Source organism: Chrysemys picta, chromosome 21, assembly GCF_011386835.1.
Source record: "Chrysemys picta bellii isolate R12L10 chromosome 21, ASM1138683v2, whole genome shotgun sequence".
Lineage (NCBI taxonomy): Eukaryota > Metazoa > Chordata > Testudines > Emydidae > Chrysemys > Chrysemys picta.
Genome location: NC_088811.1, coordinates 21,613,469 through 21,639,721, shown reverse-complemented (window position 1 = coordinate 21,639,721; position 26,253 = coordinate 21,613,469). Strand labels below are relative to the sequence as shown.

Genomic DNA, 26,253 nt, shown 5'->3' with positions numbered 1-26,253 from the left:
CTGCTAACCCCCTAGTGCTGCGCAGGCCTGGGCTGTAGTGCAAATACCCTGCCCCCCGCCTGCCCCACGCGCTGGGTGGCTGGCATGCCAAGTGGCAGAGAGAAGGTGACCAGGCAGCAGGATCTCTCGGAGTAGTCCCGCCGGCTGCGATCAGGCCTGACCCTGCACGGGGCTCAGTCCCTGCTGCTGAAGTTACCGGGTCTGGGCCTGCTTCCACTCAAGCCAATGGGAGTTTGTGGGGTTTGGCTCCCCCCAGGATCAGGCCCTGGCTGGAGCACTAGCAAGCAGGGTGCTACAGGGACTCAGCCCGCCCGCCCTCTGCAGCCCAGATCCTGGGCAGGGAAGGAAGGAGCTCTGGGAATCAGAGCTGCCTGCTCCAGTGATCACTCACGCACCTGTCATGGGGCAGTCGGGAGGGGGAGGGGGCTGCCAGGGCAGAGCCGGGACAGCAGAGGGAAGGAGCCTCAAGGGAAAAAGTTGCCTCGTTCGGACTCAGGTTACCGGAAACAGCACAGTTCTTTAGTCCCCCCAGCTCCACCTCGGAATCTCGCGCCCTTGCCCAGGGAACATCCCGTCTGCACCCAGCCTGGCGCTGCCCTGGCAGCACTGCCGGAGCCTCAAAGCCGCCCAGGAGAGCCGGACTGCCCCACCAGTTCCACAGCTGCAGCCCAGGGACCTGACCCAGCTGCTGCTGAGATCACCTCCTGAAGGCATGGGACAGGGCTCACTGCCTAGTGTGGCCCACAAGACATGGCACCAGACTGGGAGGAGGACACCTGGATTCTCCTCCAGCTCGGCCACTCACTTCCCCTCTCAGACTCCCACGCCCAGCAGCATTTCCCCATATTTCTCTTCCACACCTTGGCCTCGCCTTTCTATTGAGACTGGGAGCTCTTTGGGGGCAGGGACTGTCTCCCATCACATATCTCTGCAGCACCTGGCCTTAGGGACCCTGACTCCTCCAAGTCCTACTGACATGACATCATGCACCTTAATCCCCCCAAAGTCTGGGAATCGCCATCCAAGCCAAGGTCTGTCCCTGCGTTACACAAGCAGGAAACCACGGCCTGTTTTCATTGTTAAAAGGAGCCTCTCTTTTTAGTGACTGAACAGTGGGTTAGTTCATTAAACTCCCTACAGATTTTACCAGAGAAATCTGCTGCTACAAATGGAAATAAAGCTGCCAGCAATTGAAAATACAAGTGACAAAGTACCCAGGTGCAGTATTCCATCCAGTTTGGGCTCTTTTTTCATTTGCCAGCCCAGTCCCTTCCACCCCATCAAAGCCTCACCTCCTTGCAGAGGCCTGATGCACATAAGCCGAGCTGCTAACCCAGCACAAGCCTCGTTAAAGGGGCACATGCACTTGTGGGACTGGTAATTGATTGGGTGGATTTTCTCCAAACTTTCTGAAGAAGTTCACCTTTGGATGGGCCCAGCTAGGGCAAAATTTCACCCCAGAAAGGAAGATATCTAAGGTAGTTATGAGGGAATTCAAAGGAATTCTAGCTCCTTCGAGCTGACATCATAACAGAGCCAGGAGAGTTACAACCACCTCTTACATTTGCAAGCTCACCTTAGGAGGCAATCATCGTTTCTCATTTGGTCAAAAGACAGCTCTGATGTTCCCTTCCCATGACATCATACTGGCAGGTTACACAGCGAGAGAGAGAGAGAGAGAGACAGCTCTAATGTTCCCTCCCCATGCACATTTTACGGGCAGGTTACACAGCGAGAGATCTTCCCACCCAGCCGGGGATGGTGTTTGACGTGGAATTGCAATAGGATTCACAGTGACCTGTCAACCTTCACAGGCCAATGATTTTTCAATAGCTGTTAACGAAATGGAGAAAACAGCCCAGGTTGCCCTGGAGCACGGCTCCCAGTTAAGCACCAGAACCCGTGGCTAGATTTTCAGCACAGGGCGGGTGCCCGTCTCTTTTGAAAATCTGTCCATTTACAAACACTCTCAGCAACCTGGGTCTGGAATCCCACCGACCTGGGAACATGAAGGGTGGTGCACAGAGGCTGGCAGGATTCAGGAGAGAAATGGCCTTTTCTTCAATACATCTGTTTATTACAGGCTCTGCTGAGTGACGAGGGACGGCCCTGTGACTAGGCTGGGCTTGGGACAGCAGGGTTTGGTTCCTGGCTCTGATTTCTTTGAGTCTCAGTTCCCCATCTATTTAATGGGCAATGCTCCTTCCTTTAGCTGTTTTGTGTATTTCGGCACCTCGCTCCCATGGATTTCAATGGGATTTAGTGCCTAAATACCTTTGAGGGCCTGGGGGTAGAGCACCTCTCTGGCTCATGCACTGACTAGTCTATGCTGACATTCCAAACACACTCAATAGACAAGAACAAAATTAGTGGCCTACCAGCCTAGCTCAGCCAGAAATAGACCCGTGACTTTATTAATAGCATCTCCACTCCCAACTCCGAGCCCTAGCAACCTCTCACTCATTGTCCTCCAAGGCCAGCGGATTTCAGCAGCATTAAAGGTGTTTCCTTCCCTGTTTCCTACAGTAGCTTGGCAGCACTGGTGGGAATGGCCATCGACACGCAACGCTATACTGTGCAGCAGAGACCAGCAAAGCCAGTCAGCCTGCCCTACTGCTGCTGGGACAGCCAGGAGTTCAGGGGGCTGAGCACCCAGAGGAAGGCACTCAGCATTTGGCAGGATCAGGCTCAAGCGCTCAGCAGAGGTGGTGCACTGGCAAAGGTGAGATAGCATCTCCTCTGCTATCAGAGGATGCCAGACATGGCCTGTTCTCTTGGGCCTGGGGCCAAGGCCCAGGGCTTAGCCAAGTGCAGACAGCAAATACTTGGCACCTAGATACCAGCACTCAGGGAATGGGCAAAGTGCCCACTGACCCCAGTCACAACAAACCCTAATCTCCCTTTCAGGGGCAAACGAGGGAAGCGAGAAGAGGCCTGGCCAATGCCATGGGGTGGGACTGGTGCTGGGCAGAGGTAGCCCAGGCAGAACCCAGAGAATGGCCCCAGACAGGACTAGCAGAGACACAATGGGGACCTTCCCTGAGCTGCAGCCAGTGCTAAGCGGTTCTGCTGTAGAGTGTGTGTGTGCTGGGGAGTGGCACCTTCTCTTCCACAAGTGCCCTAGGCACAGCGATGGGGCTGCCAGCGCCCAGGTATACCCACCCCTGGTGACAGGCGCTGCTCGGAGAAGTGGCTGAATCAGGGGAACACGTAACTTAATCTGGGGCAGGAGGAGGGTGGAACTTAAACTCAGATGTTCAGTGGGGGGCAGCTCATCCTTTTTCCCCCCTAACACCCCTGCCCCGCACAGCTGCTGCCGCCGCATACATGCATCCTGCTCAGGCCAGATGGCGTCTATATTAGAGTGCAGAGCTGGCCACATCTCCCCCAGCAGATCTGCTCCTCGGGGCATTCCCCGGTGTCTTGGCAGCTGGCTGGAGGGTTTCAATACCTGGAGGCAGTGCAGCTGAGCCAGCCCAGCCCAGGGACAGCCAGTGGAAGTCGGACTCACTCTGGCATCATAGACTTTAAGGCCAGAAGGGACCATCGTGATCATCTAGTCTGACCCCCTGCACATCAGAGGCCACAGAACCTCACGCACCCACTCCTGGAATGGGCCCCTAACCTCTGGCTGAGCAAGACAGAGAATCCATCGTTTACTCTAGTTCAAACCAGTAAGTAGTGTGGGGCCCAAAACTGGACACAGTACTCCAGATGAAGGTCTACCCCAAGGAAAGCCCAGGCCTTGCTTTATCAGCCAGTGTTTTGCCCAAGTCTTCTATGTGCTCCTCAAACGTTCATCAAATTCCACCTGCAAACCATTATTCTACTGGTCACAGCCAAACTGACCATGTGACAAGGGTATTAAGGCTGCAAAGCCAAGCAGCCCAAAGTCAGAAAACGCTGGAATGAAGGCTGCCTCTGCCCTTTGCCCCCCTGGTAACATGATCACACACACACCCCTGCCTCAGTCAGTGCACAGAGACCTGCCCTGGGGATGAACCACAGCTGTGCAGTGGTCTGTAGCACCCCTGCTTTTGACCTCAATCTCTCTGTGCCTCTGCTCCTTGTCTGCAAAACAGGGATCGTAACACCCCCCCCCCCCCCTCCCAGGGGCTGGGGAAATAATTTCATTGACATCCGTTCCTTACTGCTTGGGAAGCACTCGGAGAATAAATACTGCAATGAGAGCCACAGAAAAGCCCAGGGGGAAATCAAATTTGGTCTTCAGAGCAGGGGTTGAGCAGTGGGCAGTAAATGAGGCCTGGGGCCAGACCCGGAACAATGAAGATAAAAGGAAATATTGCCTAGCTGCTCGTTCAGAGAGCGGTGTGTGTCCTGTGCACTGGGCGAGGGGGGCGCTGTGGAGAACACAGCACGTTCGCGGCATTAAACCACGATACCAGAATACATACGTACAAGGGGACCAAATTAGGGTTGCACAGACAAGCTTAGTCCTGGCGCTTTTAACTCGATTCTGCAGCCTTTCGCGTGGCTGTGTGGGGACGGATATGGCTGCTGTATCATTTCTGATCAGCGCAGCCCGCTCGGCAACAGTAGGTCTTAGCTCAGACTTGTAGGAGTCTCCAAACATGTTCTGAACCTTTGCCTGTCTCTGGCTCTCTCCTAACACCGCCAACAGCTCATCCCACAAGCTCCCCGCGGACCCCGCTGCAGCTGAAGGCTAGTGGCCGCACTATCTGTTCTGCCACTAGCAGCACTGCCAGGTCTGGAGCAGCAGTCCGCCACTCTTCTGAACAGCACCGACGCATGCGCTTTAGGTGATGCGTGTGCTTCGGTGCTTTGCTGAAGAGGGATGGCCGGATGCACACGCTTCGCTGCTTTGCTGAAATGAGGCTTTGCAGTGTTTGTTCAGCCCTGGCAATATCAGAACAGCATTTCACAGCAGCAGGGCAGGGGCCTTTGGCCTCATCTCCGTACAGCACCAAGAGGCCAGGCCAATAGTGATAGCATGCTGGCACTTTGGCAAGACCCAGCGGTATCACATGCCCGGCTCTTCCCACCCCCGGCCCCCACTGCCACATTTGCAGTGCACGACCTTTATCATTGTCCAATCTCCCAACGGCTCCCTTGACTTTGCTCAGTCCTCACAGGGCACTAGGGAGTAGGGCCGCGCCCAGCCACTTCTCTCAGCCTACCTGCACTGGGGCTTCACTTCCCGGGAGCCTGGCCCAGCCAGTTCTCCTTTATACAGGACTAGTCTCCGGGTCCAGCTGGTATCCGGGCGGGGGAGGTAGGGGTTTAGGGAGAAGGGCTTTTCAGCATGAGGTCATGGTGAAGGCACAAGACTGGGAATCAGGACTTCTGGGTCCTCGTCCCAGATCTGCATCCGACCTGCTGTGCAACCCTGGGCCTCAGCTATCCCAGGTGTAAAACGGGGGTGACAGTTCCCCATCACCCCCTCTGGGTGAGTCACTCCCGTCTGTGTAGTGCTTGGAGACCCCTGGACAGCAGGTGCCAGCAAAGGGGCAGGATTGTGTTATCAAATCTCCTTAGTGACAGTGAAACAATGGGGGGAAAGGCAAAAACTCTGGGAACTGGAAAGCGCTGTCCAGCTGGGCTGGCCGTTTCCCTAGAGGCATGAGTCAGAGGCTCTTGATGCCAGTCCAGGGCTGGGTCCAAGGCAGGTGCAACGCGGGACTCACACACAGAGTGGAACTAACTCGGGCTGGAACCTGCACACCAGGCTGTCCATACGATGCACCAACCTGTGTGACACAGGCATGGAAGGGCCCCTTGCCCCAGGTCATACGCCAGCCCTGCCCCACTGACAGCTCAGCAAGTGGATGGCTGACAGGCCAACGTGCCACTTTCACTCCCCGCCCCGCCCCTCTCCACCAGGGTCAGGCCAGGCCCCGCCCCGTCTAGCTTTAGGGAACCTCATGGCATCTCGCCTTGGGCCATACACAGGGCGCGTGGTGCCCTCACATCCCAGTCACCCCCCGAGCCAGTCTCTGCCCTGCAAAGTCTCTTTGGCAGTAGGGGGCCAGTAAGGGTCCGCCACCATGCAGCACAAATGCTACGAAAAGCTACCCAGACAGGGCCCCTTGGCAATGGGCCTCTTCCAGCTGGGGAGGGCGCCATGGAGCACCCCCCGCACACACACCCCCGTTGACCTTAACTAGCTCTTCCAGCGGCTGGGCCTCAATCCAGATCTCCACAGGGCAGCACCGAGAACCAGCCCCAACAGCCCTGCATGAGCAGAATTCAGCCCCCGCCCTGGACCCACAGCAGCTCAGAGCACTCAGCCCAGGGCCCCCAGGACAGCCGTCAGGCGCAGAGAGCAGGCCAAGCCCTGCCCCAAGGCCAAAGCAATCGCCCCTAGCTCCCTGCTAGCTCCCCCAGCTCCGGTGCACTCCCTTCGCCCTGCCACAGCGTGGCTCCGTCTCAGCTGCCCACGAGGCTATTCTCTGCCTCAGGCTTCGGCCCCATGCTTAGCACATTCCTCCCAGATCAACGTTACCTAATTTATCCACAGCTCCTTCTCTGCACGCACTCAAAATAGCAGCCGCCGCGGAGAAAGAAGGGGGGAAAGCCCCTAACATTACCAAACTAAACAGTCCAGCGCCTGGGCGTCCGTCAGGCGAGGGGCTCACACCGTATGCTGGAGCGGCCTGGGCGGGGCCTGCTCCTGCTCACCCTGCAGTCAGTGGCAAAAACCCCATTGAGTTCAGCAGGAGCAGGATCGGACCCTTTGAATTTAAACATTCCAGGGTGGGAAGAGAACTCAAGTCCTGACTCCCAGACCACCCTGCTCTAGCCCCCAGTCACACTCCCAGACCACCCTGCTCTAGCCCCCAGTCACACTCCCAGACCACCCTGCTCTAGCCCCCAGTCACATTGGCCCCCCAGAGCCAGGACAAGAACCCAGGAGTCCTGACTGCTGGGCCCTGCTCTAGCTGCCCTTGGAGATGGGGAAGCTAAAAAGAACCCTGGAGTCCTAGAAAACCAGTCCAGGCTCCCAATGGAAATGGGGCCCAGTAAGTTGGATCCGGCCAAGGACCAGTGGGGAGCTCTGTGCAGGGACAGAGCACCCATGCCATGGCGCCAGCAGGACTCAGCTTGCTGGCTCTGAAGGTGAGGTGGGGGCAGGGGCGTGGCGGGGGCTGGTGCTGCTCCGCAGCGACTCCTCTGGATGAGTTAGGCACATTGCTCAGGTGACTCGGAGGCCCCAGGATTCCTGCTGGCTGCCAAGCTGCCCCCCACCCCTGCCCCCCACATCAGCCTCAAAAGTTTGCACCACAAACAGCATCAGGCTCCCCCAGCTCTGCTCAGTCTGCCTGGGGGCGTGAAGCTGGCAGTGCCATCCCTGCCCTCCCCACTAACGCATCTGCTCTGACACTTGCAACCACATCCCACAAGCCAATGGGCACCCTGGCCCAGCGAGGCCTTTGGAGAGGCACCAAGGATGCTGGGAGGGGAGGGAGGACAAGCAGCCCATGTACGCAGGGGTGAGGAAGGCTGGAAGGAGGGCACACAGGCTGCATGGCGACCATGGCTCAGTGGTCTTAAACCCACCGTGCAGCCCAAAGAGGTGCTGGAAAGAGCCACCCAGGGGCAAGGGCCATGGGTGCAGGGATCAAGAGGGTCAGGTGCTGGCCAAAGAGCTGGCAGAGTCCATGTGCCGGAGAGAGAAGAGGAACCTGGATCAGATGCCAGGGACCAGCTGGCCATGGGGCTGCGGGGGAAAGCTCCTCCCTGGAAGGAAATGCCCATGGAGAAAGAAGCAGAAGGAGTTGGTTTTATCGTTAACTCTGTGACTAGGAACACAGCCCAGCAGGGTAGGAGGCTCCTGCATGGACTCCAACAGCTGGCACAAAACAGTCATCGCAAGGGTCCATCCCCCACCTCCAAGGGCAGCTAGAGCAGAGAGCTGGGAGGCAGGACTCCTGGGTTCTCTTCCCAGCTCTGGGAGAGCAGTGGCATCTAGTGGTCAGAGCAGGGGACTGGGTGCCAGGACTCCAGGATTCTCTTCCCAGCAAACCCAGCAAGTGGCTGTGAGCAGAGCGATGCGAGAGGCCACAGAAATACCCGGCATGTGCATTATCCTAGGAGAAGGGCAGGCCCAGACCCCTGGCTGATTGAGGGGGTCCTGGGGCAGGCAGGTATGAGCCCTAAGTCCATCCAGGTTTGCTTTGGAGCAGGCGCTAGATAGCTTCCAGGCCATGGTGGTTCTGAGCCAGCAAGCAGCGTGTGCGCAGAGCTCAGCCCAGGCCTGACAAACTCACCACACCCCAGAGGTCACAGCTGCTGTCGCTTCTCTCACAACCCAACTCTAGATTCATCAGCCTTTGCCAAGGGCCTCTCATGGGTGTCAGCCAGCTGAGACAGCCACCACCACCTCCAAGGGCCAGAGGCAGCTGCCTGCCTGCCTTGGCAGCAGGAGCAACATCAAAGCAGGGGCAGAAGGAGAGGAAAGATGAGGAGGGGAGGGGAGGGCAGAGCAGAGCAGACAGCTCTGGGGAGCTCCATACAGCACCAGTCCCCCCCAAGCCCTGAGCTCCCAATTCAGCTAGAGATGCCTAGACACACGCATCCCTCAGCCTGCCCCGGGTGCACCCAGCCTGCCCGCACGGCCTGCCCCACGTGTGCAGGCTGGGAAGGATTAGATTACCATCGGCGGGTGTCAGTTTCACCTAGAGTGACTAGATAGCAAGTGTGAAAAATCAGGACAGGGAGTGGGAGGTAATAGGTGCCTATATTAGACAAAGCCCCAAATATCGGGCCTGTCCCTATAAAATCGGGACATCTGGTCACCCTAATTTCACCGCACACAGAAGGGGAAAACATTTCCATTGATCATACGCAAATGTCACAGAGAGGCAAAGGAAGAAGAATGCAGGCAGCGAGCTAGAGTTTGGTCTAAGGCTATTTACTTAGTCTGTTTCCACAGACGATGCTGATGCGTTTTAGCAGCTTTAACTCTGTGCATCTCAAGGCCTATCAGTAAATAACTGCCTGATGCGCCCATAACTTCCTGCACCTGTGGAAGTTTAAATCAATAAACACAGAAAAAAATGTTTGACAACAAACATGGATATTAGCCATCAAAATTACTAAAGCCAAGTCCAATTCTCCCAAGCCCCCTCCAGTCTGCACAGCGATCCTGGATCATTCCATAGCCAAGAACACAACACCTCCAAGACCATCCATCTCCCCAGGCCAAAGCAGGCTGCAGCAGCTGGCACAGCCTCTCCTGAGCTGGCCAGCAGGAGGCGCGACTGAAGGTGCATGACTCTCTCACACAGTCTGAAATACAGACGGCCACAGGGTTAATTGGTTTAAGGCACCTTTTATCATAGCCCCGAGGGACTGAGGCCTGTGCTCTCCCCACGAGAGTCTCACTTCCATTGCACTCCAGGTTTGCTCACAAGTACTGGGCTCGGCTGGTTTGTTACCAGAGAGTCTCTTGCCTTTGGCGTGCAAAGGAAAAGCCAGACAGAATCCTGGTTTCCCCACAAGCCGTTACACAGAGCCTGCACCAGGGCAGAGGGGCAGCACTCGACTGGGTACATCAGACCCACAGCAGTGGGGCCTCCAAAGGCATTTCCCATTGCCCTGCCCTGCCCTTCGCCCTAGAGGAGGGCACTCAGAGAACCCCAGCAGGACAAATGGACTCTCACTAGTCACCCAAAATCACTGTGCCCAGCTCTCGTGGCAGCAGGTGTGCTGGGTGGATTCTCACAAACAGATATGGAATCAGCCCCCCACAGCAGCAGCCGCTCCCCCTGCAGCTCCCAGTCTGGGCACTGTGGGGCTGGGAGTTAATGAGGAAAGAGGAGCACTGAGCATTCTCTTGGCAAGGGCGGAGCTGAGTCTCCAAACCATGCTCCAAGATCCAGCTCCCAGGCTGCGTCCTAGGCCACATGGCACTGGTGGGAGCTACCACTGGGCCCTGTGCTTCCAGCCTGACCCGAGCACGGGACCCCTGGAGCTTGGTATTGCCCAGGCATCCCTGTTCTAGCTGCACATCGGAGCAATCACATTGTAAACGCAGCGACTGCACTGGGCTCAGACGGCTCCATGTGCTGCTGAGAACAAGAACTCACAGCAAGACATGGCCCCCTTCGGTGCAGCCCACGAGCCCGCCCCCCCATCCGTGCAGATTCCCTCTCTGCCTGCCTTGGGCTGGCCCAGCATGGCAGCTGCTGGTGCAGGATAGACGTGGTGGCACACGAATGCCTTTCTGCATGTGGTGCTCCTTCCCCCAGCCCAGCTGCAGGTTCCACGCCATGGATTCCCCAGCCCCGAGAGCCCCGCATTCGGGTTGCCACAGCCCCAGCCAAAGCCCCTGAAACCCTGCCGTCTGCTCCAATTTCTGGCATCCACCCTCCCCACCACGCTCACACCCTGTTCAGCGAGGGGAATGGCAGGCTTTGACACAGCTCGCCTGCTCACCAAACATTCCTCCCCTCACCTTTCCCTGGCCCCCCAGCCAGGGAGGAGCCGTAACCCCTTCCTACACGGGGGCAGCGGGATGAAGGGGCGATCAGCGCCCCACAGGCTGACATGAAAAACTCTTCACACACGCCTGCAGCCCACAGGAATGTCCTCGCACCAGCCAGCAAGGAAGGAGGGGCGGCATGCCTGGGAGCCCCAGCTTAACCTCCGAGCCCACAGCTCGCCACCCCATCTTCTGTAGGCACCAGCCCTCCTACATCATCCCCCCCAACCCCGCTCTTTTAGGAGTCTGGCCCCTCCCCAGTTTCCACAGTGAAAGGGACTCTCTCCTCAGCCCCCTCCCGCCAGCAGAGGTCCCATCGCCATCGCTGGCCCTTCCCTCTTGGGAGGGAGGGGACCCCCACTGTCAATCTAGGGACAGCCGTGGGGCACAGAGGTGACTGTGCTCTGTGGGCTCAGTGCTGGCCAAAGGAATAGGGGAGCAGGGCCTTTCTAGGGATGGGCATGGGGGGCCCCAGAGGGACCCAGCTAAGCCAGCTGGCAAGCACTGGCCCCCCAGGGTGCCCCCTGCCCCGCAGGCACTGCTTCCGGGCACTGTGATGGCATCTCCTTCATCGCAGCAACCTATAAAAGCTCGAGACCTGAGCTGGGAAAAGAACTAAACATTAGCTGTCCAGGGGTCTGCCCGGGGTGAGTGGGGGTCGCCCGGCAGGGAGGGGTCACTACCGAAGGGGGCCTGGGAGCAGCAGGGCTATAGTGAAAGGTCAGGGTCAGAGCCAGCCCCTCCCCCCCACTCTACTGCTGCAACCCTGCCACCCACAGCCCATGGGGTACGTGTCTCTCTGCACACAGACAGGCTGGCCACAAGGACACACCCACACCCACAAGACATCAGACCTTCCCTCTTCCCTGTGCAGCCAGGGCCAGACTCTGCTCGCCCTGGCACAGGGTCAGACTGGAGCTGGGGCATTTACACCAGGCCCAGAGCCTGGCCTGGCCCCCGAGGGGCGTCTGGCAGCTAGTCACAGGGACACATTAATTCAATAACTGTGCTGTCTTCTCCCGCGTGGACAGCTGAGTAACAGGGAATCAGAGTCCTGGCGGTGCTGGACGAAGGGTCCAATCCTGACCCTCGCTTACACCTGTTAGTGCTCAGACGCTACGGGTGCTTTGCCCGCAATTCCCCCTTGACCAAAGTTCCCTCTTCGCTCCTCCACACCTCTGCAGCTCGAGCCATCAGGCCAGAAGGGACCAGCGTGATGGAGCCTGACCTCCCGCCTAGCACAACTCGAGAAGCCTCCCCACGTGATCCCGCCCTGACCTCCTGGTGGAGCCAGCGCAGAGCTCGGAGGAAGACTGGCCACGTGCTGGAGAATCCCCCACATCCCAGGCCAGTAGGCCCCTCGCCCTTAAACATTTGCTCTTATTTCTAGTCTGAAGGTGTCTGGCTTCAGCCTGCAGCCACAAGCAGGATTATACCCTGCCAGGGGGCCTGGCGGGCTGTCCTGTGTTGGGGTTGTCAGCAGCAGAATCCCCCTTCCCAGGCAGTTTGTTTCAATGAGACCATCCTCATTTCTCCAGGGGATGAGAACGCAGGGAGAACTCCCAGGGGCACAGTTCTCCTCTCACACCACAGAGATTCTGAGTTACTCTCGATTTACTCCCAACACAAGTGAGAGGGGAATCCAGCCCTGCATCCAGCATCGCCAGCTCTCGCCATTTAAGCAGGAGCCTCACAACACTGGAAGTTACTCTTAAAGCCCCAGCTCCTGGAGTCATGTGAATACCTGAGAATTTCTGTTTTCATTTAAAAAAAAAAAAGTTTCTAGCCCAAATGTTAGTGGAGAAAACATGACCAGAGGGTGACCTGAAGCTCAGAAGGCAAAGAGAGAGAAGCCCTACATTTACTTTAATAAAAAAAGTCTCATGATTTTTAAGCTAGTCAACTGGCTCGGGATTTTGAATGCTTGGGGTTGGTGACACTGAATATCCCCACCCCACCCACGCCACATGCCAGCAATCACCTGGCGGCACTTGGCCATGCCACGGGTGTGCCAGTTGATTCCCTGCTGTGTGTGGCGTTCCTGTTGCTGGACTGCGGCTCACAGGGCCTACATGGAGGCTTGGCAGATGGGCACAGCAGGAGCAGGCATACCAAAAGGGCAGATGGTGGCCTGTGCTGTGTGCCCATGAAGGGGAGCCAGTGGGTGTCCAGTGCCCACGGATTCCCCTCAATGGCCTCCCCATCACAGGGGCTGAGAGAGCTGTCTGCTTTGCCATTAGTCCCTTGGCTCCCAGCACAACAGGGCCTGGAGCTCTGTGTGGGGTTCCTAGGCGCTACCGTAACAGAAATACTAACGTGGAAGAGGACAAGCACAGGAGTGAAGGAGGGTGCTGGGGGAGGGGGCTGGAGTGGAGCCGGGCATGTGGGGCTCCACACTGCTGCTAGGAGCCTGCCTTGGCCTGCACCGCAATACACACGGCCAGAGCCTTCTACTTCGCTCAGCCAGACCAACAGGGCAGCCCCACGTTACCCTCCCATTGTGACATCAGCAGCATGACATCACCCCCCACAGCCATGATATCACTGTCTGCAGCTCCCCATCCATCTCTCCCAGAGATCTGCATGGGAAAGTCCCTGCGGTGCAGTGGGACAGCGCAGCTGACTCATTCATCCCCAGCAGGCCGGGAGCCCAGAACCAGGGTGCAGGCACTCACAGAGCCCTGGGCTTTACTGCTGGCTTTTCCATTGCATTTCTGACACACTTGCAGCCCTGGCCCCACCTCACCCCGGCTCCTCAAAGCAGCAATTGACAAGAGGGGAGAAGGCAAGTGGGAGCGCTCCGACAACCGCCTCATTTGGAAAATATCTCGGCTCCTACAGCCCAAGTTCCAGGCATATTTCTCAGCCACTGTCAGCTTTAATTTGGTCCAAGAATCCTGGGTCTGTGGTGCAAAGGAGAACACGAGCAAGACAGAGGAAGAGGGGAGAGCAGGCGGGGGGAGGCCCGGAGGCCAGCCGAAGAGAGGTGTGTTTGTGCACCTCCCAGACACACGGCTGCCTCTGCCACTTAGCAAACAACTGAGACACCCAGTGTGCACCTCCTCCCCCACTGCACCCCCACCTGATGGGCACCTTCGCTCCCAGCCTTTCTCCAATGGGGCGGCTCCATCTGCCGGTGATGCCAGGACTGGCCGCCTTTCAGCAAAGGCGAGCCGCCATTAAGAACCAGCAGCACCTAGTGCAGAGGCACCAGTTACTAAGCTGGATCCAGGGCTCCCCAAGCACAGGCTGTGGGTTCTTGCTAAGACTCCTCTGGGGGCCTATGGGATGACACCCAGAGCTGGAGCTGGCATTGGCCACCCACCGTGGCTGCTTGCAGGTCATTTCCACCTCCCGGTTAAAAACCAAGTGAGCCAGAGCCCAGCGCTGAAGCCACCAGCACGGAGCCAGTCCCCCCACGGTAGCAGAAGGCAGGTGCTTGGGGCAGCACCATGCACTGCTCTATAGCTCCCCCTCTGGCCACTTTGGGAACTGCATTAAGCCACCGCTGGCAGGATAGCATGTCAGTGTCTGGCAGGGTGTTGGGGGGCAGTAAACACCTCTGGGGAGGGAGGTGTCCTTGGGAGACACCTGATGGGAATAAGATCCTGGATTCCCCAGCCTTCCTCTCCCCAGAGAGACTATACCTCATCTAAAGCTGTTGGAGCTGAGTGGTGGGAAGGGGTGGCCAGCTGGAAGCCTGACCTCAGCACATCTCCTAGCCCAGGCTCTCCCCCGCAGGGCTCCGGCCCTGTAACTCAGGGCATGTCTACACAATTACTGCAGTGGATCATGTCCACACTACCCTCCTTCTGTCCATAGTGTACGTCCTCACCAGGAGCACTTCCATCGACTGAAGAGGGGCAGTGTCGGGGGCTGAGAGCTCTTGGCTTCCTGCTAGGAGCCTGGCTGCCCTCACCGGGAGCACGGCAGCTGCCTGAGCTCGGATCTCTCTGCCAGGAGCATGGCAGGCTCCAGACACTGATCTCCCCACCAGGAACCCAGCTGCCCCCTGGGCTCTCGGCTCCCTACTTCCCACGAGGAGCACGTCAGCCACCCAAGCTCCAGGCGCGGAGCTCCCCACTGAGCGCAGCCTGGATTCTTGGAGGCTGCTGTGCTCCCAGAGTAGAGCGGAGAGCCGGGGTTTCTTGTCAATTTCATGGCTCTGTGTGGAGCTGTGAAATTGACAAGAATGACAGCAGACAACCACTGTAAGTAACCCGCAGCCTTTACACCGACACTGCGCGGCCCTAACGACACCCACAGAAGCCCTGCTGCTCTCGTGGAGGTGTGATGTCGGTGTAGTAGGGAGCACGGCTGCAGTGTGGACACTGACATACTCAGTGTATAATAACTGTAGTGTAGATTAGGCCTCAGGGTCTTTCTACTGCCCCCGACAGCCATTTCCACCTCTGCGGGGCCCCACCCCCTGTAGCTCCCTGATAGCTCTCCTGGCTCTGCAGCCCCACCCAGCACAGGGTTTCCAGAGAACAGGCATGGGGGCTATCCCAGTCTCCAGAAGGGGTCCGTGGTGGCAGGACCAGGCCCACATTCTCTAACCCCAGCTAGGGAGAGATCCCTGAGGGAGGGGGTGGTGCAAGGGGGCAAGAAAACATGGGGTGGTTTGCACCTGAGCACAGGACTGGAACCTCCAGTCAGGGATCCTCCAGGCAGCTCAGAGCCCTCCTTCTGGGGGGAAGCTCCCTGACTGCAATGGCCTAGGCTGGAGGTTAGAGGCGATTCCAGGGACTGGGCTTTAGCTTCACAAAGAAGCCAGCACATTTCCCAGGGATTGTCTGACCAAGCGCGCTGCCTGGTCCCATCCAAGGGCGGCAGGTCTGCACGCTCCCCTTTGGCTGCTAAGCTGTGGCCAGATCAGGGTCCCAGGAGCCATCCCACAGCCTGGGCTCCCTCCCACTGAGGTCCCGGGAGCAGACTGACTCCAGCGCCCTGGGCTCCCTGCAAGAGTGCCGGGGAGAGATTCCTGTATTGTATAAATACTACAGTGGAGTCACTCAATCCCTGTTCTATTTAGAGCCATGTTTACAATCCTGCCTCCCCCTCCTCGCACTTCCTCTCCCCCTGCCATCCCATCCCATCTCCAGTCCCCTCCCACCCCCTTCCCAGGGAGGGAGGAGCAGATCCCACCCCCTGTGGACCCTCTGCTTTGAGAACAAGCCTGGGCAGGTGTGTGGGGGTGGGGTGGAGGATAGCTGCCTGTCACATGATCCTCTCCCATTCAGCTGCTGGGGAATGTGGCCCCTCTGCTGTCGGTGGCCATGTGCACTATTCGCACACCCGCCCTGCAAGCCCCCTCCTCATACCCCTTCCAATCCCAGCACACACAGTCTCCCCAAGTCCCTAGGGATTCCTCCACCCTACCACCCAGAGTCCCCACACACTCGCTGCCCAGCAGAGCCCCGGACCAGCCCTGCTCCTGCTTCCACCCCCCAGTCCGGCCCACAGACAGGTAAGTGGCCTACTGCTTAAGGACAGGGCCAGCCAAACAGGGCCTGGGAAGCAGGACACCTGGGTTCTATTTCCAGCTATGCCACTGACTTGCAAATCCCCTCCCCCTTCTGTGCCTCACCTTCCCCATCTGTGCAATGGGGTGGGAGAGACCAGGTCTCATGTGGGGAGGCTGGGAGCCTGCGATGGAGCATGCTAGATGGGGCAAGTCATCAGCCGCTCCTGAATCTGGGGCCGGATGGGAGCAGCTTCCCACTGGGGAGAAGGCAGCTGCAGCCAGGCTCCGCTGCCCCAGGCTGGGGGAGGTCACAGGTCAGACAGCCAGGCCCAGGGCAGGGGGCTCGAAAAGAGTGCAGCTACCCAGCATGCACTGCTCCACCTGGTCCAAGCAGCCTCTGCCCACCATCACCTGCCTCCAGCTCTATATTCTGTGCCCTTGGGCCCTGCCAGCGCCCCCAGGACTATTCCAAGAGCCAGGCCACCCCTGGGTATCGTGTCCAATGCATGGCCAGGGCTGCAGCACCAAGTTCAACAGGCTTTCGCCCATTCTGCAACAGGCGGGCCCCCTGGATAGGGGTGCCCCACACCCCTGAGATGGGCAAGCTCGCGGAATCACCCTTCAGGAACAGGCTCAGGAGTCTCTCAAGCTGCCTGCATTTTCTCAGAGCCTGCGGACTCTCAGACACAAAGCTGTCCATTGTTACCCATGCAGGCCTGGGCCGTGTGGGTGGAGAGCAGGCAGGGCAGACTATGTAACAACCTTCAGAGCCCCCAGAGGTCTCCTGCACTGAAGATCTTCCGGTGGAGCCCAGGGCTGGGATAGCTGAGGCCTGTGGGTGTGGACTGAGGGGCACCAGCAGGGCTGGGGGAGCCCAGGGCTGGGATAGTTGAGGCCTGTGGGTGCGGACTGAGGGGCACCAGCAGGGCTGTGGGGCCCAGGGCTGGGATAGTTGAGGCCTGTGGGTTGGAACTGAGGGTCACCGGCAGGGCTGGGATAGCTGAGCCTGTGGGTCGGGACTGAGGGGCACCAGCAGGGCTGGGGGGGGCCCAGGGCTGGGATAGCTGAGGCCTGTGGGTGCGGACTGAGGGGCACCAGAAGGGCTGGGGGGCCCAGGGCTGGGATAGCTGAGGCCTGTGGGTTGGAACTGAGGGGCACCAGCAGGGCTGGGGGGGGCCCAGGGCTGGGATAGCTGAGGCCTGTGGGTGCGGACTGAGGGGCACCAAAGGGCTGGGGGGGCCCAAGGCTGGGATAGCTGAGAGGCAGCAGGTCAGGACTGAACAGCATCAGTGGTGCTGAGTGGGTGCAGTGTCTACACAGCACCATACCCAGCAGTGGTAGCGATGCCCAGTGGGAGTAGTAGAGGGCACTATGGGGAGCTGGCTCTTGCCAATGGCCCAAAAATACTCTGGGCAACTTTCACCCAGCTTGGCTTCCCTGCCCCTCAAACACACAGCGAAACCCAGTGCTCCATGTGCAACAAACAGCGGCCCGGCACCCAGACCATGCTGGGTCCCCTTGCCGCTGCCAGCGCAGGGACCCCACAGCAGGGCAGCGTGGAGTGCCAGACAGCGCCTTCCCCAGCACAGGCTCCCTGGTCTGATCGGGGGAGGGAGCCAAGCTCAGCAGTGCCCTGCAGGGGCTGTTAACATGGGAGCAGCTCGCAGTAAGGTCCCCACCTAACCTGGGCTAACTCAGGGCGGTCAGTGCTTGTCCAGGGGAGAGGCAGGCTGCCCTGGGGGAGGCTGGCTGGGCAGGGGCTGCCTTCCCCTGCAGGGGGGAGGGGCTGAGCAGAGACCCTGGAAAGGGGCTGTTCCCTGCTGCTGGTACAGGACATTTTATCGTCTCCCAGCTGTGAGCAGGAGGGGGCAGCCCCGTCCCCTGGGGACCCCCACGCTGCTGGGATGCCGTCCCGGCAGTGGCCTTCGCCTTCCCCTTGGCAGCCGGGGGTGGGGGAAAGGTTCCAGCTCCCTGCCCTGGCACCCCCCAAACCATGTGCACCCAGGAGCTGCCCAACAGCGCCCTGCCCTCCACAGCAGGACTGGCAGAGCGGAGCGCTCTCCGTGCCAGCCCCTCGGCGGGTCCCTGCCTGGCTCCCTCCAGCCCGCTGCGCTAGGAGCCCCCAGCTCCGGGGAGACAGACCCTGGGCTGACTCCGGCTCTCCCCGGGGACGGGACCCCCTAGCCGGGCACCGCGCCCAGCGCCTCTGGGGAAGCCGCTCCCGCCTTGCACCGGGGGGCAGTGCCTTTATTTTAAGGCGGCTATTTTTACCGCGCCCGCTCCGAGCACTGGGGCTGGCTGCTGCGCGGGCCCGTCGGCTCCTACCCGGAGCTGGCGCCGAAGGAGGGAGCGAGGGCAGCGGCCACGTCCTACCGCCCGGGAGCCCTCCTGGGGGAGGCGCCCGCCGAGCAGGGGCCCCAGCCCAGCCCCGCGCCGCTGAACCCCGCGGCCCCCGCTCCCTCTCGCACGGGACCACGCGGTCCCCACTCGCGGCTCAGCCGCTCCCAGCCCGCCGGGGACAGAGCCAGCGAGCACTGGCAGCCCCCAGCGCGGTCCTCCAGGCTCCAGCCCGAGGGGCCCCAGGCCAGGGGACCTGCGCGCCGGCTGCCGGGGGCCAACCTCCGCCCTCCCGCAGGGCTCGGGGCAGAGGCTCCGCGCAGACGGGAGCGGGGGTCCCCCGCCCAGGGACTTACCCGCAGGAGCGCAGCCAGCAGCAGCAGCGAGCAGTGCGCCCCGGGGAGCCGCTGCCTGGGACCCATGTTCCGGCTCGGGGCGCAGCCGGGTCAGGAATCAAAGTCCGTCGGGGAGCGCGGCGTCCTGCTCCCGGGATCCCGCCCGGCACCGGCCCGCGCACAGGGTCCGTCCCTTTGTCTGGCTGGGCCGCCGGGCGCCCGCTCCGGCCACTGGCAACTTTTCCCTTCGCCTCCCTCTTCCCCTGCGCTCTGCCCTGTCCCAGCAGCGCCGCTCGAATCTCGGCTCCTCACTCCCGGCCGGCTGGCGGCCAAACCCGGCCTGGAGTCCGGACTCCGGAAGGGAGCTGGGCGGGGGCGGGGGGAAGGAGCCGCGGCCGGGGCAAATCAGGAGTGACTCCTGCTGGGTGAAGTCCCAGTCAGGCCCCTAGGAACGGGGGGCACATCCTGAGCAGGGGGCGAGCCTGATCCTGCAAACCAGGACACACCTGAGTGACTTCACCCTGCACAGTGAGGTTCCCAGCTCCTCCTGCCAGCTGAAGCTAGTGGTACACCAGGGGACCTTCCTGCAGAACCACGCCCCTTTTAGTGTCTTGAGGTGGGCACCCAGAACCGCTAGTCACTTTGGAAGATCCAGGCCCATATCCAGTGTTTCTGTCTCTTGCCATTGCATCACTGTATTTGGTGCTTGTTCTTAAATACCCAGCTCCTGGAGTCCTGGGATTGGGTGAGAATCTCACCTTCCAGTTTTTAAGACAGTCAGTTCCTAGCCCTCTGTCCTGTGACCAGAGAAAAGCCTGAAAACTTGACCTGCAAAGGCTCAAACCACATGGCAAAGAACAACTTTGACGTACTTTGTACTATGTACTTTGACGTAACAACGACGTACTTCCTGCTAGCTCTGGTGCTCACTCCCTTTCTGCACTGGCAGCTCAATAAAACTGCCCAGGTTCCCCTTTGTGTCACTTGAGGGATCTCAAGCCCTAGCACACGCTGCACTGTTTTCAGACACGGACGCTTCAGGGGCCACTCAAGACAAAACAAACTGCTTTGGCTGAAATGTGGGAAATGTTCGGAGTCGCTTTAAAACAGTGCAAAACTGATTTCCTCACTGCTCCGGGTGCTGATTTCCCCATCGCTGGCAGGACCACGGCCCAGAGCTCATTATAGAATTGGTCCCTGGATCTGATGGTGCAGGTCTGACTGCAAGATCCATTTCGTGATCCTGCTTTGCTGAGCTTGGTGGAGGTACATGGAGCCAGGCTTGTGCAGGGTGGAGCAGGCAAAGCAAACATCATGTACAGCTCACCACAGAGTGCAGTTTTAATTTCCTGGGGGCACCGTTTCTCACAGTGACTGGCTGTTTTCCCATGGTTTCTTCCACAGGCCTTTTAATCACACCCTGCTAGGTCTCTCAGCAGTGGTAGCTGCTGGGTAAGTGAGCAGAGCAGGGAATATCTCCTGGGGGGATGACATGAGTGTGATATTGCCAATAGCGGGTACACGAACCACCTGTGTGTCAGGCTATGGGATGGGGCACATGACCACAGCAAAGTTACTCCTGTGCACTGCTGCACCAGGAGATGCTGGGAACACTGTAGCCCCCCCCCCCCCCTCCCCAGGGTCTGAACCCAGAACTTTCTGCAGTAAAAGCATGGGCTGTTTCAGCTTGTACTAAAGGAACCAACTCCATTAGTTGGCACCTGTAGTAGGCTCTTATCTTATGTGGACCAATCATTAGGGGGAAACAAAGGTCAACACTCTGCCGTTGTGTGTTACCATCAGGAAATTTGTGGCTCCCCCTGAAAGGACACCCGGCCCCACCTTTGGTAAGAATGGTCACCTCATTGCAGGCGCTGGGGGAGGGGGATGACGAGCCCTCAGGTGGCCCCAGCCCACAGCACAAACCACACATAGCAGAGCCGGCCCCTGGGAGAATGGAGCTGGGGAAATTAGCCCATGTCACAGCCACACCCCCAGGAACCAGTCATGGGGTGCCCAGCTAGGCGCAGCCAGACACAGTGCTCCCCTGAGAGCTGAGGTTCCAGTTTGGTGAGCTGGGAACTCAGGTCCCCAGCCAGGGGAATGACAGAGGGACCGAACCCAGGGCAGGCACCAACCCCCCGGCACTCGGCCCCAGGCATGCGCAGCTCAGTACAAATCATAATGGCAACAGCTCAGCTGGCTCTGTACAGGCCAGCGAGAGGCTCAGGCCACGCAGCATATCAGTGGCAGAGGCTGAGTCCATCGTCCCCACTCTCAGCCCTGTGCTCAGTCCACTGATCCCAGCCCCAGAACAGCAGCGGCTGTGTGTCCGAGTCCCTGCAGCGCCGGGGCCGACCCCCGGACACCAGCAGACACAACCAAAGCCTTTTGCACCGAGCTTGGGGCCTGCTGCTGCTGAAAGCCCCGGAAACCAGCAGGGTCCCCAGTGTCCAAGAGCACAGCCAGGCCCTGGCACTGTGCACGTGCGCCGCACTGTGGCCTGTGACTCACAGAGAGCGGGAGCAGCCGAGGCACCAGCCTCTCGCACACACACTGCCCTCTGTGCACACAAGCAGCAGTGCTGGGATTACAGCATGGACCCTTTGCTCCAGCAGAGACCTCCTTACTCAAAGGAGAGGCTGCCTGAGCAGGGAGCTGTGGTAAGGGTTACCACCTCTCCCCAGCTGGCTGATACACATCTGAGCGCCTTGGCCCAGTCTCCCCAGCCGGAGCTCTGCTCAATGCCCAGTGCTACAGCAGATCCTGGTGCTGCATGGGGTCACGCTGCGGCTGCTTTAGCTAGGACATTCCTCCTGCCCAGCTGGGCTCCTTCATCCTACAGGCCACATGGGGAGGCAGCTGCAGCATGAAAGGAGGCGTGCACCACTGGGGAGCTGTGCCCATCTGCCATGCCATGGGGCAGAGCAGAGAGCAGGCACTGGTTAGTGCTCTGCTCACTGGGCTGCACCTAGGAGCCCCTCCCCCATGCACCATCAGACAGTGCCTGTCCAAAGCACTGTTCTCCATCGCAGGAGAGGATCCCCTAGCCCCAGGGACTTTCCTCCTCCCCTTTCAGTCTCCGGGGAGTGGGGGAGAGAAGGGGTGAGACCCAGTCCCTTCCCCCACAGGAGATAGCAGACAGAGCTGTATATGGCCCAGGGCTGCGCTTCGACATGGGAAGGATGCAGGATGTTTCTTGGCTCGGGGAACACAGGATTTGCCCTGCAGATCAAACCACTGCTCCTTCCAGGCTGGCGTGCGGCCTCCAGTCATGCCTGATGCCCAGCAGTTGGGAAAGCAATTCCCCCGCCCCCGGCCAATTGTGCAATGCAAAGGATCAGCCCTCAGCCAGTCTGGGGCCTGTCACCCTCAGGAGATAAGCAGGGAGGCTGGGAGCAGCAGGGATGGATCTCTGTCACTGCTGAGCAAAAAGAACAGGAGTACTTGTGGCACCTTAGAGACTAACAAATTTATTAGAGCATAAGCTTTCGTGGACTACAGCCCACTTCTTCAGATGCATATAGAGTGGCACATATATTGAGGAGATATATATACACACATACAGAGAGCATGAATAGGTGGGAGTTGTCTTACCAACTCTGAGAGGCCAATTAAGTAAGAGAAAAAAACTTTTGAAGTGATAATCAAGCTAGCCCAGTACAGACAGTTTGATAAGAAGTGTGAGAATACTTACAAGGGGAGATAGATTCAATGTTTATGGCTCAGCAATGCACTGTCTGTGCTAGGGGGTGCTGTCACACCGGGGGCAATGGGAGAGTCCCACGGTGTTGAGACCATGTGTCCTGGCCTATTTCCACCTCTGGTGATGTCATTGTGTCTACTCCAGCATTTCAAAAGAATACAGTATCCGTCTTCACTTCCTGCCCCAAAGTGGCGTGCAGCATTGCTGTGTGCTGTTAACCATCCCACCCCAGAGGAGGCTGCATTTCAGTGATGGGCCAAGCTATCACTTACCTTTAATTTAATCAAAGCCCAGCATTATAATGATGAGCAAATAATTAACAACCAATAATCTGTTGGTTGAATCTTGGCTCCTTTTCCCACTTAGGAGACATCTCTGGGCAGATTACAACCACTGTGACTTCATCCCATAGTCTCACATTCTGCAAACCTCCTATCTGATTTTCACCCTCAGGGTCCATGGCCGATAGTTGAAATTTCAGCTGTGATTGGCTGAACAGATCACATGGCCCTGTTCCCTCTCGCTGATCAGGTGAGCACGAGCAAATTAAAAATTCACTGGCCACACAGACAAGTCTTTGGAGAAGTTTGTGCTGCTGAAACTCAGCTCCTGGGACTTGCATGGACAGTGAGTGCAAAGAGGGTGTGTTGGACAGGCAAGTATGTGCTCCAGTTGTTCTACCATACACCCCATACCATACGGCTAGTGACCATGGTTCCTGACCCCTGCAGCCATCCGCTGACTCCGCCCCCCGCATTACAATTGCTGAGAAGCTCCTCACAAAGTCTGCCAGCCTGCCTGTTACAGGGAGCACCAAGGGCACTATATGGATTGTGACCAGTGGAAGCCTCGCCGGTTTGCTACAAAAAGCCGAGGTGGCTTTCCCATTCCCTCTGCACTATGGTCGTGGAGCCCATCAGATTTGCACATGAAACCCTCTGACCTGTCTGTCTCCTGTGAACCCTGGCTCCTCCCCGGTGCAAACTGCCGAGCAGGGGAGGACAACCAGGGAACCCCACTGGCGTGTCTGAGGTTACTGCAGGCTCTGGGACGCAGCAGGGAGGTGCCCTGAGCCCCGTGCCATCCACGCCACACTGCCTAGTACTCTGGGGAAGGGGCGATAATGAACCTCTCTTCTTGGGGATTTTTAATTCCCTTTGGCTTTGTCCATCTCTGAAACAGGCCAATGACTCAACTTCTGCCTCTGCAGCTCTACCCCCATCCCAAAGGCGCCTGTTCTGCTTCACCTCCCCAGCACCCCCCAGTTCTCTGCACACACACACACACCCGGCGCGGGAGGGGCCTCCACCTCCTGTGTAACACCCTTGAACTGCAGGGATCCAGGTGCCATTAATGATTAACTCTGGATTTCCTGCATGAGGGACTGAACAGCCCCCTTTTGTACCAGCCCTGGGGGGAGCAGGGGGCAGAGGAGAGGGTGACCAGAGGGAAACTGCAGGAGCAGCCCTAGGAAGCCAAACCCTTCTTTGGGCAAGGTCCCACACAGAGGGACCTGCCTCCACCTCCCGGCTCCTCGCATCCTGAGCTAATTCCGAGTAGTTGCTTGGCTCCTTGGCACATTCTTCTGGTCAGTTACAAGGGGCTGGCGGCTGTGTGGGTTGGGCCCAGGCACTCCCTCCCTCTCCCTTACCCATTGCCCTGTGGAGCAGCCTGTGAAGCAGAGGGAGGGGGAACTGTCCTGCCCTGGTCCCAGCAGGCTGGGCCGGAGGTGACCTTGTCTGGATTTCTGTGACTCACGCCTGTCTTGAGCTTCCCCCAATTGTTCTACAGGTTCCTTTGCCCCGGACAGGGGAAGCCCAGCCTGCAATTCCACTGATTAGCAGCAAGGCCAGGCCTGTGCAGTCGCCCACCCCAGTGTAGTAGAGGCTGTGCCCCCCCTCCGAGCAATGCTGCCCCATCGTGGGGGGAGATGAATCTGCCACAAGTGGGTTACACGAGGGAGCACTGATTTCTGCCAAGTCACCCATGAGCGTGGAGTTCCACTGCCTCATAGCCTCTCTCCTCTGCCTCCCCAGCAGCTTCCCCCCACAGCACCAGCTCTGAGCCCCCTGGCCCCAGCGCCTGCCCTGCCCAGAGAAGATCCAACCCTCCAAGGTGCTCCCAGCCTGGGTTTCTCTGGAGAAACGTGAAGCCTACGTTGCACAGGGCAGGACAGGCAGCATTCAGCTGCCCCACTGGCCTTGCCCAGACGAGTGGGGCCGAGGCTCCGGCACGAGCTGCCCTGGGGGATCCCTCCCGCCCCTCCCCAACTCGTTGCTGGCAGGCTGCTGCCTGTAGGCACGCCAATGCCAGGCAGCCACGCTGCATGCTCCTGCCTAGAGCCTGGATTGGGAAAGTGCCCCACTCAGGGGCTGCTGGGCATGAGAGATGGCAGCGCAGTGGTGGAACTGGAAGGAGGGCGGGCTCTCTCAATGGGTTGCCAGAGCCCTTAAGAGAGAGCTGGCACCGGAGCTCCAGGTGTTTCACAGGCGGGAGATGGAGATGCCAATATGCAGCCTGGGGTGCTGAAGGAGGACAAGAGCGTCAGCGGTTAAAGGGTATGAGGGCAATAGCCTCCGGGACATCCCCGACAAAGGGTCTTGCAGAGAGAGCACTGTGTATCAGCCCCGGGTGCACCCCGTGCGTCCCCTCCAGTCTCAGCAGCGCAGCTGGGGAAGCCCCATCGCACCTGGGTTGCGGATGCATAAGGGCTACATATGTTCAATGATTCTGAGAGCAGCGGAGTGTCCGGGCCCAGTCAGAGACCCCGGGGCCAAGTCTCAGATGTGCTGTGTCGTAAGGAGGCTCAGAGACAAGCCGTGCTGCCATGCCATGGTATTTGGTGTTCCCCGTAAAGCCCCAGTTCCTGGAGGCTGGGGAATGGGTGAGAACTCAGCTTTCATTTTTTAAAAGGTCAGTTTCAAGCCATACTGCTAGCAGAGGAAACCCTGCAAAGGTGACTAGTGTGCGCTCTGAAGGAGCAGAAGGCAGAGAAAAGCATCCCAGGTTTACTATATTTTAATGACTTGCTGGATTTTTTGGCCCTGACGTGATTTATGAGCCCAGGGTTGGTGACAATGAAACAGGGTGGACTCACAGACGCCTGAACTGTCTGCCTCCAGGTCTCTAGTAGGGTGACCATCTTTTCAAAATGTAAAAACGGGACACATGCAGGAGCTGCGCCCCCCATGGCTCTGTCCTATTCTCCCCAAGGCCCCACCTCCTGGCCAAGCCAGAGCCGGATCATGGTAAGAGCTGCCCAGGGAGCCTGGGCCGCTGTGGGGAGCCCCGGCCTTTCCATCTGCCCTGGGCGAGGTGCACAAAAGCAGCTCCCAGCCAGTGTCCCCGCTGCCTGGGTTGTGCGGCCTAGGACAGGTGAGGCTCCCCACAGCGACTTGTGCTTTAGACTCCCTGGGCGGCTCTTACCATGGCCATGGTCCGGCTTTGGCTTCCAGCCTGGCCAGGGGCGGGGTCTTAGGGGAAGAGCTGGAGCAGGGGCGGGGCTTTGTGGCAAGAGGGGGCTAAGGCCCACCTCAGCCCCCTCCACTGGGAAGAGCCTGGCGCTGCCCCTGAGCCCCAGGCTGGCGTGGAGTGACACCACAGGGAATCTGGGACAAATGCTGTCCCAGTCATTCAGCCCAGGACCGGGACTTGGAAATGTACATTTTGGGACTGTCCCACCCAATTAGAGACGGATGGCTGGTCACCCTGTTCTCTAGCCTACTTTCTGCCAGATACCTGCAGGGCCCACTGGATGGTGCTGTGCCACGGCTCCCACTGACTTCAGCTGGACACAGGGGTGCTTGGCTCCCCTGAAAATCAGGGGTGTCAAGTTAGGCCACCAAAAGCAGAGCCAGTGGCCTCTTTTCCACATGCTGGCATAGAGGTTCAAGGCAGGGCTGCCCAGAGGATTCAGGGGGCCTGGGGCAAAGCAATTTGGGGG

At 58.9% G+C, this 26,253-nt stretch overlaps 1 protein-coding gene across 7 annotated transcripts in view; it reads right to left on the bottom strand.

The window, feature by feature from the left end:
* Nucleotides 1-19,106, bottom strand: part of HSPG2 (heparan sulfate proteoglycan 2) — a 171,952-nt gene extending 152,846 nt beyond the window's left edge. For 4 of the 7 annotated variants that reach the window (XM_065574961.1, XM_065574963.1, XM_065574960.1 and 1 more), the window contains exon 1: nt 18,626-19,106. In XM_065574961.1, coding sequence (XP_065431033.1) covers nt 18,626-18,691 — 66 coding nt within the window. In that variant the 5' untranslated portion in view covers nt 18,692-19,106. The remainder of the gene's footprint in view (nt 1-18,625) is intronic. The other 3 variants (XM_065574964.1, XM_065574965.1, XM_008169794.4) reach the window with 2 other exon arrangements.
* Between the last annotated feature and the right edge of the window lie 7,147 nt (nt 19,107-26,253).